This window comes from Mauremys mutica, chromosome 1, assembly GCF_020497125.1.
Source record: "Mauremys mutica isolate MM-2020 ecotype Southern chromosome 1, ASM2049712v1, whole genome shotgun sequence".
Classification (NCBI taxonomy): Eukaryota; Metazoa; Chordata; order Testudines; family Geoemydidae; genus Mauremys; species Mauremys mutica.
In genome coordinates, this window is record NC_059072.1 from 324,488,471 (window position 1) to 324,506,484 (window position 18,014).

An 18,014-nucleotide genomic window follows, 5' to 3' on the forward strand; every position below is an offset into this window, starting at 1 on the left:
CTTTAGTCAAGCCCTAGAGTTATCACAAGGAATGTGAAGAATTAGTATTGGGAAAGAAGGTAGTCTGTGAGAATATTTTCTATTTTTAAAATACTTACATAATATGGATTACTAATAGATATATTCAATATAGCGTAGAGTTTCCTTTACCTTGAAAGCTGCACCACTCAATGAAACAACTTACATTCAACATTCTCTGGAAATTTTCTGTGTATCTCCTTATATGTATCTAGAGCTTTTTGGTAGTTACCTGCAAACAAAATAAACAACATCACACACACAAGCATGTACAATGGCACAGTATCAGACCAGAAACTGATGTGACTCGGTACCTTCCAGCTTTTTTCAGCTGCTTTATTTTTAAGAGCATGTGGTTTAATAATCCTAGATCACAAATGATGCAGTTAAAGTTGGCATTCTTTAATTATTACCTGACTATAATAATTAAAGCTGGTTGTGAGCAGCTGAAAAAAAATTCAAATGTGTTTTTTTTAAATGATGGGTGGGGGCTCAAACTGAATTGGAATGTGCTGGTAGGACATACTGGGGATTTTCCCAGCATATCTAATGAACATAATGGTGGCCAAGCTGTCTTGCTCCTTTGCTGGGAAAGCTCTTCTGTGCTGGATTTTGGTTGGGTGCTGACTTTATCTTTCAGTTCACATGGTCACCCAGCTTTTACTCCCCCATCCCACAGAATCAGGTAACTGGGCAAACAACATAAGAAAATCTGCAAATTTGTCATTCGGTTCTTCTGTGTAAGGCTCTAAAGGAGCAAGGGAAAGAGTGGGAACAATAGGACAGCATGAAAGAAAAGTATTATTTATTAAAATATCTTTAGTGTGTTTTGGTGCTGAACAATACAAAGAGGAAGACACGGTTTCTGTCCCCGTGTGGTTATTATCAATAGCAGATTCAGATTGTAGAATCCCAGTTATAAAATTCAGCGGGTGAGAGCTCAGTCTTGAAGTGGCAATATGTATTCTGTTTGTACAATTTAAATCTTCAATTTTCAAATTTTTTTTTTAATATCTAGAAATTGTATCCACTACATATATTGTTAATGTGGTCTGTTCAGCTGAGCAACTCTAGAAATTTCTTCCTACTGGGCTATTGTTACATCATATGGTGCTCTGACATAAATCAAATACAATATGACTATTTACACTAGTTTGGCCTGTTCTCTTTACTTGCACATGACTGCTCCACTCATAAGTACAAGACAGTACAAAGAGGAGTAACTAAATCCAGGACTTCAAGGAAGGTAATGTTTTGTTATACAGAAAATTCACAAAGCAGAAGCATGCTACTGGCTAAGGAGATTTTAGAACCAAGAACTCATCGTGCAGATGTACAAAAGATCAGTAGATAAAAATTCAAAATATATAAAGTTAAAAAATACCAATTATAAAAAAATCACAGAACAAGTAGAGACACTTACCACTTCTTCTGTAACAACTAGCAACCATCAATTGCCATTTTACTTGTGTTGGTCTATGTATAAATAAATAAAAACATTTAGTATACAGTACTAGCAAATGATGAAATAGATGAATTGTTCTGTGAAGTTCAAAGTATTGGTGTACATCCACTATTAAACCAGTCTCACAAAATTCTACTTGTCGGCTCACTCAGGGTGAATCCTTTCTAGGAAGGGCACATAAACTAATCACATTTTTTCATTATTAGCAAGTTAAAAAAGATATAGCTATGTGTGGGCTGGTAAGTTGCCATGGCAATTCTTCAAAGCTGACCGAAACCATATGTGGAAAGTTCTTTGGACTGTATAGTCCTGTCTGATTGTTAATATGTCCTAGAAAATATTGCATTCTAACAATTTGTAGGGAGGCTTCTCTAGTGGAAATCTAGCATTTTTCTTTACCTTCCTGGCTGTACTGTTCATCCATTATTTATTTTTTTATTCAACCACAGGTCAAGCCAATTTGACCTCCAAACAATTTCTCTGTTTGCAGTCTAGTGTTCTGCAAAATAAGCTTATGTAAGACAAGTCTGCTGCATATTTCTCAGTTGCAGCACATGTGTGTGCCTGCTGCACACAGCAATGGAATCCAAGTGAGCACCTAACACACTTCCATTGTAATAAAAATTATTAGTAGGCAACTTGGTATGAAAATCCTACATTTTGAGGGCACAGAATTAAGCTCCACAACTCCTACTACTATTTGAATTGCTTATGTTGCTAAAATTTGCCCCTGCAAGATTCTCAGAAATACAATTCTCAATTCATTTCAAAATACATCTTAAAATGCAAGTTAAAGGAGGTGATTTAAATATAAAATATCACTGAATGATTGGAAATAATATTCCACTAAAACAGAATTGAGAACTGGGGATCGGGGTTGAGGCAATACACAAAGTTTCATGAATTGAGTGGTTAGAGAATTAGGCCTTAAATGTTTAGGTCTGTGCCAGAAGAAGATTATGAAATCAGGATGAATTTTTTCTAGTTTCAGCTGTGTTCTTTCCAGTGTTTTAAAATTGGCTAAGAGTGCCAACATATGTGATCCAAGAGCCTGACTGCATTACAAATTTTTAAGGGGTTGGCAGCTTCACTGAACAGCATGATAGCAAGTATTTAAATCAGTGTTTCACAAATATTTTCACTGGTTTGTCTCCATTTTTTAAAGCTATTTATTTTATAAAGTAACCAATGGGTTGGGAATTTCCTGGTAGTAAATGACTAGTTGGAGAAATTGAGGCCTGAGGCAAACAACAAGTCTTCAGTTACCAAGCAATGTCCAATGCTGAAGATACCATTTTGATTAACATTGTTTCCTTCCCCTCTTTCTGTGTCTGTTGTGTCTAGAGCTGCATGCTGCTGCTGCTGCTGCATTTGTTTTTGTTTACAGTACCAATCCCTTCCTTACAATTAATAACAAACACAGTAACCAGTGGGAAAGCAGAACTTCATTTTGAGCATTTTATTAGAATTTAATTTCAATTATTATATTTTTAGACTTTCTATATAGTAGTATATGTTAGTAAATGAGGCTTTAAATACAAGGACCTTCCCATGTGGACCTGACTGCAAGGACAAAAGGGATAATGGAATAGTTCTATAAATTACTTTAACTATCCATTTCCATATTTAATGTTTGGGATTTTTTTGTAATTTTCTTATTATAAAGTTTGTAGAAGAGTCATATAAATATACTGTCTCAATCTTAACTAAAAGATGAAAGGTTTTTGCTGTTGACTTTCATTATTATTTGTAAAGGAAAAGTTAAGCTGACAGATGGTTCTTGTATGTCATCCTGGAGATGGTGAGATTTGAGGTCATTCTAGTCTCCTGAGGAAGGAAATACACAACAGTAGTGGGCCAGCCAAGAAAGCTGTCTCCATTTCTCATGAATTGTGGAGCTACGGTGGACATCCTAGTCATGGGGATAAAGGTGGTCGTTAGGTAGCTGAGGGTATATCTACACTACGAAATTAGGCTGATTTTATAGAAGTCGATTTTTAGAAATCAATTTTATGCAGTTGATTCCGTATATCCACACTAAGCTCATTAAGTAGGTGGAGTGCGTCCTCACTACCGTGGGCTAGTATTGACTTACGGAGCGGTGCACTGTGGGTAGCTATCCCACAGTTTCCGCAGTCTCTTCCGCCCACTGGAATTCTGGGTTAAGCTCCCAATGCCTGATGGGGCAAAAACATTGTCGCGGGTGGTTTTGGGTACATGTCGTCAGTAGCTCCTCCCTCCGTGAAAGCAACATCAGACAATCATTTTGCGCCTTTTTTCATGGGCAGACACCATTCCACGGCAAGCATGGAGCCAGCTCAGCTCAGCGTCACCGCTGCTGTCGTGTTCTGGGTGGTGCTGTCAGCAGACAGTGCAGTAGGACTGCTAACTATCGTCATCCACAGCTTCTGCTGCAACTCTGCTCTCCTGCTCTTGTAAATGAGCTCGGCCTCAATAGCAAATTTCTCCAAGTTGTCAGAAATCTGTGCGGCGCTAACCGTCATCATCCACCGCTTCCACTGCAACTCTGCTCTCCTGTTTTCCTGCAGACGCCATACCACGGCAAGCATGGAGCCCACTCAGCTCACCGTCACCACTGCTGTTATGAGCATTGTAAACACCTCGTGCATTATTCTTGAGTATATGCAGAACTGGGTTAAGAGACACCAGCATGGCGAGGATTTTGATGAGGACATGGACATAGATGTTCCTGAAAGCACAGGTTGTGGCAATTGAGACATGATGGCGGCACTGGGGCTGGTTGATACAGCGGAATGCCGATTCTGGGCCAGGCAAACAAGCACAGACTGGTGGGACCGCATAGTATTGCGGGTATGGGATGATTCACAGTGGCTGTGAAACTTTCACATGCGTAAGGCCACTTTCTTGGAACTCTGTGAGTTGCTTTCCCCCACCCTGAAGCACAGGAATACCAAGATGAGAGCTGCCCTGACAGTTGAGAAGTGAGTGGCGATAGCCCTGTGGAAGCTTGCAATGCCTGACTGCTACCAGTCAGTTGGGAATCAATTTGGAGTGGGCAAATCTACTGTGGGGGCTGCTGTGATCCAAGTAGCCAATGCAATCGTTGACGTTCTGTTATCAAGGGCAGTGACTCTGGGAAATGTGCAAGTCATAGTAGATGAATCATAGAATCAGGGTTGGAAGGGACCTCAGGAGGTCATTTAGTCCAACCCCCTGCTCAAAGCAGGACCAATTCCCAGACAGATTTTTGCCCCAGATCCCTAAATGGCCCCCTCAAGGACTGAACTCACAACCCTGGGTTTAGCAGGCCAATGCTCAAACCACTGAGCTATCCCTCCCCACCATTGCTGCAACGGGGTTCCCTAACCGTGGTGGGGTGACAGACGGAATGAGTATCCCCATCTTGGCACCGGACCACCTTGCCAACCAGTACATAAACCACAAGGGGTACTTCTCAATGGTGCTGCAAGCACTGGTGGATCACAAGGGACATTTCACCAACATCAATGTGGAATGGCCGGGAAAGGTGCACGACGCTCGCATCTTTAGGAACTCCAGGCTGTTTGAGCAGCTGCAAGAAGAGACTTACTTCCCAGACCAGAAAATTACCATTGGGGGATGTTGAAATGCCAATAGTTATCCTTGGGGACCCAGCCTACCCTTTGCTCCCAGGGCTCATGAAGCCTTACACAGGCAGCCTGGACAGTAGTAAGGAGCAGGTCAACTATAGGCTGAGCAAGTGCAGAATGGTGGTAGAATGTGCCTTTGGACGTTTAAAAGCTCACTGGCGCTGTTTGCTGACTAGGTCAGATCTCAGTGCAACCAACATTCCCATTGTCATTGCTGCTTGCTGTGTGCTCCATAATATCTGTGAGAGTGAGTGGGAGACGTTTATGACAGGGTGGGAGGTTGAGGCAAATTGCCTAGCGTCTGATTATGAGCAGCCAGACATCAGGGTGATTAGAAGAGCACAGCTAGGCACGCTGTGCATCACAGAGGCTTTGAAAACCAGTTTCATGACTGGCCAGGCTTCAGTGTGACAGTTGTGTGTGTTTCTCCTTGATGCAAAACTGCTCCCTTTGTTGATTTTAATTCCCTGTAAGCCAACCACCCTCTCCCCTTCAAAATAAAGTAGCTATTGTTCTGAAACCATGCATTCTTTCTTTAATAATTAAAAAAAAATTAGATAATGGACAAGGTAGCATGGGTGGGGTGGCAGAAGAGGGAAGGACAAGGCCACACTGTTTATTGTAGCCACACTACAAATCAAACTGCTTGAATGACAGTCTTCTGTTGCTTGGGCCATCCTCTGGAGTGGGGTGGCTGGGTGCCTGGAGCCTTCTCTCCCCCCATGTTCTTGGGCATCTGGATGAGGAGGCTATGGAACATGGGGAGGAGGGTAGGCAATTATACAGTGGATGCAGCTGGGGTCTGTGCTCTTGTTGGCTTACCTGCAGCTCCAACACACGCTTCATCATGTCCATTTGCTACCTCAACAGACGCTTCGTCATGTCCGTTTGCTCCCCCATTAGCCTCAGCATTGCATCCTGCCTCCGCTCTTCGCACTCACTCAATTCTTTCCTGGCCTATCGATGGAACGGGGTTGGTTGTGTGGGCGTGGTCATTTTTAAATCGACCTAACGTGGCTAAATTCGACCTAACCCCATAGTGTAGACCAGGCCTGAGTGTGTTGGAGATCAGCAACATGATCTTGAATTGGATCAGATAATCCATAGGGAGCCAATGTCTCAACACAAGGGTTATATAGTCCTGCTTACCAATGTTGCTTGGCAGGTAGGCTGCCATATTTTGGATCAAACTTGTGCTTTTAGTATTATTAATAAGTTATTTGTTCTGTGGTTAGTGCCCAAAGACTCCAAACAGTATTTGAGGCCTCAATGTACACGTGATGTACAAACACACAGAGAAATCTCTGCCCCAAAGAATTTACAATCTACAAAGACAATGCAGACAAAAGGTGGGAGAAAGAATCCAAAAATACAAGCAATTTTGCTAAGGTGGTGATAGGCAAAAATCCAGTTTTATTTTCATTTTTTGTTTGGTTATTTATGCTTATCCCCTTGCCTATTTTTTTTAAATTATGTGAACTCCTGTGTTTATTCTATATATACTTTGCATTTAGCCCTAGTCTTTCTATTTTCGTTTATAATTTACTCAAACATTTGAGTTTAACTATTGCCTTTCCCCCTTTTTATTTAACCCTAGCCTTATTTGTTTTAAATTATTTTAATCCTTTTTTTAAATAATTTTATACACACACACACACACACACTCCCATTCAATTAAAATATTAATTTCTGCTGCATTTTAATAACCTTTCTGCAGTACAGTCTTTTCTTGAATGGTGTCTGGATTGCCCAAACACATAAATAGTTCCTTATACTTTCAGGGGCATTTTAACCTGAGTGTCATACATGAATCAGATAGTAGGTCAAATTTTAGATCATCCTAAACAAGCCAAGTAATAACTGAATTTGGCTCAGTCTGATTTTGGATAGGATTCCCAAAACACACACAAAGAGAAATGCTACCTCCGGGTTTCATGGGGTTATGTGAATTTTAGCTTGTCTGTTGACACAAATTCCACATGGAAATATGTATGTGGTCCTTTTATGAGGAAAATACGTATTTTTCTATAGCTATAAATAATTTCGGTTGAATTCTGAGCTCCAGTTTCAAATTTGGCCAAATTTTTACATGTAGGTCACTTGTATATTAAACTCCCTTTGTAAGTCTAGAATAAAATATGCAGACTACCTTAAGTAGCTCATTCTGTGAAGTGCACAAACACAGTTTTACTAAGGCCAAATGTCACAAACACAGTTTTACTAAGGTCAAATATAAAATTTAGAATAAATTAGATTTGTCAACATATATCCATTGTTAGCTGTTAATACTGTACTGTTCGTGGTTTGATTTAGTGTTTGATGTTTTCTGCAATGCCACTCTTTTTATGAGAATAGGAACAATATGAACAAGAAACAAAATTAATTGCTGAAAGATGCTTTTGTTTATGAGGTTGAATCAACAGTCTTTACCATACGAGGAAAGCTGGGAAAGGAAAACACCCCTCCAAACAAATACAAAGGTGAGGAACCTGATGAAACAATACCTAAAGCTGTATTTAATGCTGACATATCTTATGGCAATTAACGTATCATGTCTCCAAAATATAATTACAAGAAGAAAAACCCTCAGTACAAGATATTTGACTAAACATGCAATAACAATCATTACTTACTGAATAAGTGCTGCTCTCTCAAAGTACTGAATGGCTTTTTCACAAAACTGGGTATCAATGTAATAGGCTCCAAGCCATTCAATGACCTCAATGTTTGAAGGGAAATACCGATATGACTGACAAAATAAGGAAGGTGAAAGAAACATAATTTTAGTGATAAACAACATCTTTATTTTACTTCTGGAATATCTTACTCACTTAAGTGTTTAATTCTCCAGATGCCAAAAATATGTAATACATGAATGAAAGCACTGTACTATACCAACTAATCCCTAAAGAGAACATGTCAGGTGTTGTAATTACAAAATACTTTTTAGAAGAGTTACCTGAGATGAGTTTCACATTTTCCATCAATCCTTACTAGAATTATTATTTTAGCATAATTAGCAGCAGCAAAAGAGTATTCTACCACACAAAAAAGTTTGCCTTCTTAGATTACTACTGTATGAAAACAAGTTAATTAAAATGCTAAGCAAGTTGTTTCTATAACAAATTACATTAATCAGTTTCAGATAGCCAAGTAGTCTGCTGGAAAACTCAGTGAAAAACATTTTTTTTTACTATAAAAGTTTTCATTTATGTTTGTACAAATAAAATTAGAGACTTTCATTAAAAATAGCCATTTCTGAGAAAAATACCAGGCCAAATTAATCCCCAGACTAACATAGCTCCACTGACTTTCAGAATTACACCAGCGATGGTTGTGACCCACTGACTTTACAACCTGAGGACTGCATGACATATGTGAGATGGGCTGATAGTCTCATTCCTGTTCCTAAGGGAAAGGCATCTGCCTACATCACTCAAAATACCCTCTCAATTGGCACCTTTGTGGGCAGTCTCAGAAAAGATACCAAGGAAAAAAGTAAGCATGGTGAGTGAACTACTACTGTGTCACTTGTATAGCTGGTCCCTTTCAGAACAGGAGTGAAACACCCAGTCAGAATAGTGCCAGGAAGCTAGTGCTGAGTGCCCTTGCTTTACGTGTTCTGTGGATAAAAAGGCCAGTCTACAGAGCTGCCAGTCCTACACTTAGACGAGCAATAAACTAACTCTAAACATCTGAAAAAGAGAGTCAAGTGTATGCACATATCCACTTTATTTTAGTGGAATACTTCTAATCTGTTTTTAATTAATCTTGGGATTAATGCCACATAAATAAGCAAAACTTTTGTACTGACTATAGATTTTAGTTTTACTGATGGGGGTGTGTGTGTCTTGGGTATTATTAATAGGACTAATCTCTGGATTTACTAGAAACAAAATTTGTTACAAGGGTTCTATTGACATTCTTTTCACTGGCCCAGTTAATATTTAATTAAATTACTTAATTAAAGAGGAAAAACTTCAATAGGAGAGATCGAGGGAGCCCCACATCAGAATATCCCACAGCCTTTTTTGGTGTGCTCCTTATTATAAAGATCTGACAATAAAAGCTTGATTTACAAATAATTATACTTTCCTAAGGAAAATCTGATTCTCCTTACTTTCTGTACATACTTTTGGCAATTTAAATACTACTGTAAGTAAACATTGCCTACTGCACCCTTTTATTTCCATAAATATTAGAAAATGCATAGGTCACATACCTCATAGTAATACTGAAAAGCTTGGGATTTATCGCCTTCGTTATCATACAATTCCCCTAGTTTCGACAGTGCATGTGAATCAGTTGGAACTACACTGATAAGCTGCATGAGCCACTCTATGGCTTGGTTGGGATCCTCCATTATTTCATATCTGAGGTATCTTCAGTTAAGGACCATTCAAATGGTGATCATATTTTGGTTCATCAAGAGGAATTCTTATGTTATATAATGTAAATGTAATCCAAAAGTTGCATGTTGAAAAGATTTGCCAGACACAGCAATGTGGACATATATTTTGTTTTTTTTGCACATTTACTTAACAATTTCTTCCCACTCAGATGTACTTTAGTTTACTATAAATAACATAATTAAGTGTTAACAGTCTAGGCTTCTCTTTCAGCCTTAAAAACACTTTTGGCCTGGTTCTTCTCTCTCTCTCTCACTAATTTTACATCCGTATAATTCATTAACTTCAATAACCCTGTCTCTATGTCCCACAAACGTCCTTAGTTTTCTTAGTGTGGTTCTGTGCTAAACAAAATGACAAGGCAAAATTGCCACCACCTTATGGAGTACATCTGTTCCTTATGTGCCACTCTATGCTGCATCTCTGAAGCACAGCATGGAATTTGCGGCTCAGGAGAAGAGGGCTTTAAGCCACCTTTGTCTCTTCCACTTCTGGGCAGCTCGGAGGGCTGGAGCAGTCCCCACTGTAATTAGACAGCTGTAAGGGGCCTGTTTAGTTACAGCAGCCTCCCTGGGCTGCCCTACGGGTGCTAGCCCTGTTCATAATCCCCACAGAATGATGTGCTGTAGCTCCTCCCCAACACACTCCTCTGACTCTCAACCCTGTCCCCAGAATGCCCCCTATGCCAGAGCTTGCAAGGGGGTCCTCTGAAGGCAGAGTTACCCACTGTCAATACAAGGGAATATTCCCCCAACCAGAACCAGACCTTTAGAACCCCTTTATGCCACTCCAGTGCTTTAACCCATTGTAAAGAGGTGGGAGCAGGAAGAGGACCTCACCCCTTGTGTATAGTTAGATTCATATCTACTTACTTTTCTGCCTATAAGAAGTTTTATGACTCACTACTTTTAAAAATGCTGAGCCAATACTGCAATGGGATTCTATTATGACTTGGAAGGGATTCTATTGTGGTTTGCACATCATCAACAGAATGCTTAACTAAGTTCTGGCTGCAGAATCTTTACTTCTGATGAGGCATAGAGCCAAGTAAGACCCCAACTTAGCTTTCAGATCCCAGGCAAAGTTTGCAGGATTGACAGATGATTATGCTTTTACATGTAAACTGAGCAGATCTGGTCTGAAAGCCACTGAGACAATAAACAAGGAATCCTATGGAGCTATTTTTACAAATTCCCTTGTCAGAGTAGAACGTCACTGTAATGATCTATAATATTTTGTTTAAGGTTTTATATCCATTATACTTATGTGTGTTATACAAGTGATGTTATTTTGAAAATAATATATTTAAAGAGTTACAGGCCTCTCCTTAGCTTTAATTATCCATATATGACTAGGCCTTCCTCATGTGTGTTAGTCTACTGGCTTCAGTGATGTTGTTCACCAAAATAAAGGGTTGCAGAATCAGGCCTTATTTTTACACACCACATATATTTTAACCCCACATGAATGTCTCCTGATTAAATGTAAATTTTTTTAGCCATACAAAAACAACTTTTATGTCTTGATTAAGACTAATCTCATCTAATCCTCTAATATAGACTAAATTCAATATTTGGCATCCGGACCCAGCAAAAGATACAAGCTTGCTATTTGGTAGAGAACTTGGGCACTGTTTCGAAGGATTGCCTGAAGTTTCAGAAAACAATCCAAAGCCTCGTCTATTCTGTTTAACTTTTTATATGTTAAACCTAAAAATAAAAATTACAAAATGAATTCAACAAGCAAAACAAAACATCAGTACAGGCACAGTAATTTAGCAGAATAACCAAGAACAATGAAGCAGAAATGCAGTAGAGGGATGCTATTAACTTAAAAATCATATTTTTGTCTGAATTTTTTATTCCTGCATTATTGTAATAGGGAACACATGAAAGAGACCGAAAAAATATTTTTCTCAGTTTTCAGTTTGTTTAATTTGTACATTTGGCAGCCGTTTTCAGATAGTCAATTTCATCGTTTTGATAGTCGGTCAGTTTTCCTTGTTTATATTGGATTTTCATAAAGCAACAATAGATAGAAAAAACTTTTAAAAAAATAGGAAAACATGATTATAAAGCCACAAGGATACTCAAGGCAGATGTGGTATTTGAAAGTACCTTTAATTTTTTTTTTAAGTTGATGGAATTTTTTAAAAAAGCAAGCTGCATCACTGATTAGAGCAGGGGCGGCTCTAGGATTTCCGCCGCCCCAAGCAGGGCGGCACGCCGCAGGGGCGCTCTGGCAGTCGCCGGTCCCGCGGCTCCAGTGGACCTCCAGTAGACGTCCCTGCGGAGGGTCCGCTGGTCCCGCGGCTACGGTGGACCTCCCGCAGGCATGCCTGCGGATGCTCCACCAAAGCTGTGGGACCAGAGGACCCTCCGCAGGCACGTCTGCGGGAGGTCCACCTGAGCCGCCTGCCGCCCTCCCGCGGGACGCCGCCCCAAGCGCGCGCTTGGCGCGCTGGGGTCTGGAGCTGGCCCTGGCTTAGAGGTAAATGCAAAATAACTGTGCTTTCCCCGATGATTGCTCTCTCATCTCAACTGCATCTCAGTAGATTTGCTGCACTGCTTGCTTAAGAACCATCCTGACAGTCCTTTCAGGCAGTGTGACCTAAATGAACCAAAGCTGATTAGGGCAATAGTCATTATTCAGTCAAGGCCCACAGCCATATATAACACCATCCCTTTAACAAGGGGCATCAGAAAGGGAAGGGGAGATAATTTGGTTGAGTAGTACTATTCAAAACCTACATTTTGAATAGAAAATAGTTCTTAGCACTTATAGCAATTTTCATCTTCAAAGTGATTTACCAACATCAATTAGTCTAAGAACAGATGAGTAATATTGGTGCAGAGTTTCTGTGGAAGAGGTTTGAAGCAAAGGATATTATCTCACTTTACATCTTAAATCATGAGGTAAAAGAATTAACAGTTTAATGGAAATGACATATTTTAATTTCAATTAACATTTCTAAAAAGGACAAGTTTGAAAACTAGAATCTCAAACACATTAGTAGCCTTATCTAAACTCTAAGCCATGCAAACACCTCTACATTACCTATATTGTAAAGTGCTTCAGTGCATGAGGAATCATTCCTTAGAGCTTCCTTATAAAACTCTGCTGCTTTTTCATAGTCTCCATTTGCAAACACAGTATTTCCTTTATTAGTGAGAGCTGATGGGTTGTATCTATCAGAATTCACAGCTAAATCTGCATAGTTGGCTGCTTGTGCTAATTCATTCTCCTGTGTAAACAAGATATATATATATATACACATAGTATATTAACAACTTGTCAATCAATAATTTTCTTTGGCACTAACCTTAGTCTGTTTATGGTTGATATAATAGCAGTCTGAAAAAATATTTAATACTCTTCAATCCTAATACTATTCTTTATGAGCTTGTAGAAAAAAGATCACTCACATTTTTCAGGTCACAGAAACCTGAAAATTAGAGAGTGAGACCTACATTGTCATCTTGTCCATCTCCCTCCCAATGCTGGCTTGCTCCTTATATTGGTAGGAAAGGTGGGAGAAACACTGTAGAATCATTTAAGCCTCCGAAATGAACTTATTTTATATTCTACTTGAAAATTAATATTAATCAGAGAGGCAGAGAAGACAGCACAGAGCAGTGTTCTAAATGTCGTCGTCTCCACTCCTCCCCAAGTCTAGTTATGGGAGTTAAGGGTGGGATCACAGCCCTATTACTGATGTGCAGGTGAACAGAACCCTGTTAGAGATGGAGGGAGGTAAAAGTGTAGGTGAGCCCAGCAGGAGACAAGGAATGGGTGACAGGTCAGGCAGCTGAATACATACATTCAGAGAGCACAATGACAGGAGGAAGCCAGGGAACTAATAACCAGAACATAGATATATGAAGAGCTTCATGAACATTAACTAATTCACCTTCACAACATCCACATGAGGGAAGAGTCTTTTATACTCCAGCAGGGGCTCCTCCTGGCAGCACAGCCAGAATTCTTCACCCACTTTCTAATTGCTGCTGCCGCCAGGGAAGGGAGGGTAATGGCATAGCAGTTGGAACACTCCTTTCTGTCTGCTCTGCTTCTTGTACCCCTATAAAAACAGAGCGCTCCCACACACAGGCACCGATTCCATGCGTGCTCTGGAGCACCCATAGAAAAAAAGTAGTGGGTGCTCAGCACCCACTGGTAGTCCTGCCAATCAGCTCCTCCTCTTCCACCCCAGTGGCTCTCACCTGCCAGTGATCAGCTGTTCAGAGGCATGCAGGAGGCACTGGGGGAAGAGTGGGGGCAGGAAGAGATGCGGGGAGGGGGCGGAATGGGCCAGGAAGAGGCGGGGTGGGGAGCAGAGAGGGGGTAGGAAGAAGCTGGGCAGAGGCTTGGGGGATGGGGTGGAGAAGGGGCTGGGCCTGGGTCAAAGCAGGGGTCGAGCACCCTCTGGGAACTCAGGAAGTTGGTGCCTCTGCTCCCACAGCCCCTACTTTCAATTAGGAAGTAAAGGCAACAATTGAAATGTTAATATTTAACATTTATAATAAAAAATAATAAAGTACTTTGTTCTTGCATAGCACTTAACAGTTCAAAACACTGAACAGACATTGACTAGTTAAAATGGTGTCTTTTCTTACCTCTTGTTTTCATGAGCTTTGTCTCAATGATGAGAAAGAACACGTAGATAGATACAAAAATTGCTACAGAAGCAGAGTCTCTTCTGAGCTCAGAGTTAACAACAACAACAACAACAACAAAAAAGGCATACTTACCAAATAATAAAGAAATGAAAGGTTTGTTGCAGCTGCACTTTTTACTCTGCTATCCTTTTTTTCAAACATTTTTAAAGTCTCCACAGCCTAGAATTAATTTACAAACAAGTTACTAAACTGTAACAAACTTACTCAAACTATAACTGTGCAGGTAAATCCTATGTTTTTGTGAAGAAATAAACAACTAAAATTACTACTTGACTTATATTACTAATTACTAATTAGTAATTTATTAATTACTATTTAGACAAAATTATACATAACCTTTTCTACTGCAAAATATTTGATATTTCATACTTTTAAAATTCCCACAGTACTGGTATCCATAACTGGTATTTGTTATCCAGCGTATGGATTAGATTTAGAAAATACCTGAACTTTCTGTTCAGATATCCACACTTTTCCATAGAAATTCCATTCATTTAAAAAAAGAAAGAAAAAAAAAAAAGCTTCACTGACGTTTTCATTTTGTCAACTACCTGTATTGTGTAAATATTTTCACTTTTTCCTCAAGATTTTTTTCTTAAAGACTCACAAACAAAGATATAAATGTAACAATAAAAAAATATGTAACAGTACATTTGGAGTACAAATATAAATACACAAAGCAAAATTTCTAACAGAAATGGCTAATCACTTTCATTTCTCATATTACACAATGTGCTCAGAGAAGAGAGGATTGAGGACAATACATATGCAAATTATGGAGTTTTACAGATCCCTTTGTACATCAGAAATTAACTTCATAAACTTTGGTGAGGTAATACTGATATGTGAAAAGAGTAACAAAAATGATATAATAATTAACTAACAAATTTACAAATAGAGGGCAATTTTTTCAGCAATATAAGAAAGATTTATATCTATAGACCAAATATAACAAAATCTTTAGCTAGTTTCTACTAAATATTTACATTAAGTACATAAAAAACTGTTTAATGATACTTTTGCCTCAGTTCCACTCTCCATTACATCAATGCAAATGTAATGACTTCAGGTTACCCACTATTTGCACAAGTTAAAATCTTGAATTTGCTTATCATAGTAATGTGAATGCATAATGCTCTCTGGTAGGGAAAAAATACAAGGTTTTTAAATGATCCATGGACATGCTATTTTTACATTACTCAAAATGCATGACTTAGTGTGGCATAAGAGGACATGTGAAGTTTACACAGTTAACTGAAGTTTATTGCTCCCTAGCAAACTACATAGGAAGTACAAACTACTACAAAGCCGAACATTTTTTTAATTATATAGAATTCTCTGAAGAAAAGCACCAATTTGAGAGTCAAGGAAATAGTTTCAAAATGCATGGCTTCAGATTTAATGGGCTTTGAAACTCAAGACTTTAGCTATAAGGATTTTGGTTCTCATTATGTATTTGAATGAATCAAGAACTGTTCCCGCAGATCTACAAATACAGTACTGTTATGTCTGAGGTATTCTACCATCAAATTGTTTCTTCAAGTTCAGGCTGCACATCTCAGTTACAATGGAATTTTGGTTTAGTGACCTTTCAGCTATCTATCTATCTATCTATCTATCTATCTATATCGAGTTGCTTTCCTAAAGTCATTTCCTGTTGTTGCTGATTTGTTTGCCCTTTCCTTCTACTGATATGGTAGCACCTTCGTTTATAAAGATTAAAGTGGAAGTAATTTCTTTGTTTTCAAAGGGAGAAAAGAAGTTCACACATGATTTTGGGTGCTGCTCAGCAGCTGGTAAAGCATATTATAGACTGTGTGAGCTAGATGAAGCCATGACATGCCTTGGCATTAAAATGCCTTAGCGGTACTCATTTTATCATGGTGGAAGGTGGAAATGTTGATTCTATGTACACATCTCAATTTGGGAAGTTCACTATGTATCATGAGGGTAATGGTCAATTGGACACAACCATCAAAACACATTGTCAAAACCAATCCTTATAATTGGATTCCGATGTACACATTATATATGTACTAAGGCCAAGTTTAAATGTAATGCACCTGGCCTAGGCTGTGGATTCCCAGTAACGGTAGTAGAACTCGCAAGGCTAAATCCCAGTGCTCTACTTTAAAATTTTATACCAAAACCATCTTGTAAATTAAGAGAGATTCAAACCACCACTAACGCACAAAGATTATTTTAAAACAATATGTACGTCTGAAAATGGCTAGGTAGATGGTCAGCAGAGAAAAAAGTGAGTGCGGGGAGGCTGGGGAAAGGATGCCCCCACACACTCACCTGCGGCTGGAAGCAGAGCGACGAGGCCCCAGCCCGCTCTGCTTTCCTTGCCCTGGTCCCAGCCGTGTCCCTGGGGGGCGGCCGGGGAAAGATCTTGCACTCACCTGCGGCAGGAAGTGGAGCGCCATGGCTGGGAGCTGGCTGGGGCTGGGCTGCTCCACTTCCCACCGCCGGTGAGTGCAGGGAGGTTGGGGAAAGGACGCCCTCCGCACTCACCGGTGGCAGGAAGTGGAGCGACGTGGCCCCAGCCCACTCCACTCTGTCACCTCCCAGCCACGGCGCTCCACTTCCCGCCGCAGGTGAGTGCAGGGAGGTTGGGGAACGGATTGCCCCCCGTACTCACCTGTGGCGGGAAGCGGAGCGTTGCGGCTGGGAGCTGGCGGAGTGGAGCGGGCTGGGGCCGGGCTTCGCCATTTCCGCTGCTGCTGGTCAGTGCAAAGGGATCCCTTCCCCCAATCCCCCTCCCCCGAGCGACACAGCTGGGGCCAGGGCGAGGGAAGCAGAGCGGGCTGCTCCCAGCCCCCCACTAATCCCCTGGGCCACTCTGGGACTGCGGGGCCCCCAAAAGTGCCGTCTCTCAGCTCCTGCCCCCCAGACCCTGGTGGGGGGAGCCCCTGACCATCCCCGATACCCTCTGCCCCTTATCGAACCCCTCGGCCCCGGCCTGGCCCGGCACCCTTAACACGCTGCTCAGAGCAGAGTGTCAGAGCTTTACCGTGTTGTATGCGAACCCGCATTATATCAGGTTGCGTTATATCAGGGTAGAGGTGTAATTTACTGTGTGATTATCCTATTTATATAAATGTACTACTCTTGTATCTGAAACTAAAAATATGTAATATAACACTGAGGGCCTATTGTAATTATGCAAAGTGTGGGCCATTAATGGTGGTTTGGAATCTTGATGACTCCCATTAACCAGGACAATTGACTGCAGATGGCTCTGTTTTACCTGTAAGTTTTCCTGTATGTGTGTGTACTGGCAAGGGGTAATGAAGTCTTACAGTGACATGTGATCATCTCACCTGAACTGAAATCCATCTTTAACCTAGTGCTTTTCCATTGGGGGGGGGGAACCCAGAGGGACAAAGGATTTTCGCCTTATGCAAAAGATATATAAATGGGTGGAACAGAGAAAAGGGGGAGCCATTATGAGGAATCCTCTAGCTACCACCTGAGCTGGAACAAGGGCTGTACCAGGGGAAAGGATTGTGCCCAGACTAGGAAGGCATCTAGTTTGCGAAAGAAACTTATTGAAGCATCTTTCAGGGTGAGATATTATCTGTACTCAATTGTATTACTGTATTAGGCTTTGATTTCCGTGTTTTATTTTATTTTGCTTGGTAACTTACTTTGTTCTATCTGATACTACTTGAAACCACTTAAATCCTACTTTCTGTATTTTATAAAATCACTTTTTACTTATTAATTAACCCAGAGTATGTATTAATACCTGCAGATGGCTCTGTTTTACCTGTAAGTCTTCCTGTATATGTGTGTGCTCGCAAGTGGGTAATGAAGTCGTGCAGTG

The 18,014-nt window shown here is 40.3% G+C and overlaps 1 protein-coding gene across 3 annotated transcripts in view; it reads right to left on the bottom strand.

Annotated features, from left to right (window-relative positions):
* Nucleotides 1-18,014, bottom strand: part of IFT88 (intraflagellar transport 88) — a 79,751-nt gene that overhangs the window by 26,073 nt on the left and 35,664 nt on the right. For all 3 annotated transcript variants that reach the window (XM_045017792.1, XM_045017782.1, XM_045017772.1), the window contains 7 exons: nt 14,255-14,341; nt 12,561-12,747; nt 11,104-11,212; nt 9,317-9,467; nt 7,728-7,843; nt 1,442-1,494; nt 185-250 (listed from right to left, as the gene is read on the bottom strand). In XM_045017792.1, the coding sequence (XP_044873727.1) occupies nt 185-250; nt 1,442-1,494; nt 7,728-7,843; nt 9,317-9,467; nt 11,104-11,212; nt 12,561-12,747; nt 14,255-14,341 (769 nt within the window). The remainder of the gene's footprint in view (nt 1-184; nt 251-1,441; nt 1,495-7,727; nt 7,844-9,316; nt 9,468-11,103; nt 11,213-12,560; nt 12,748-14,254; nt 14,342-18,014) is intronic.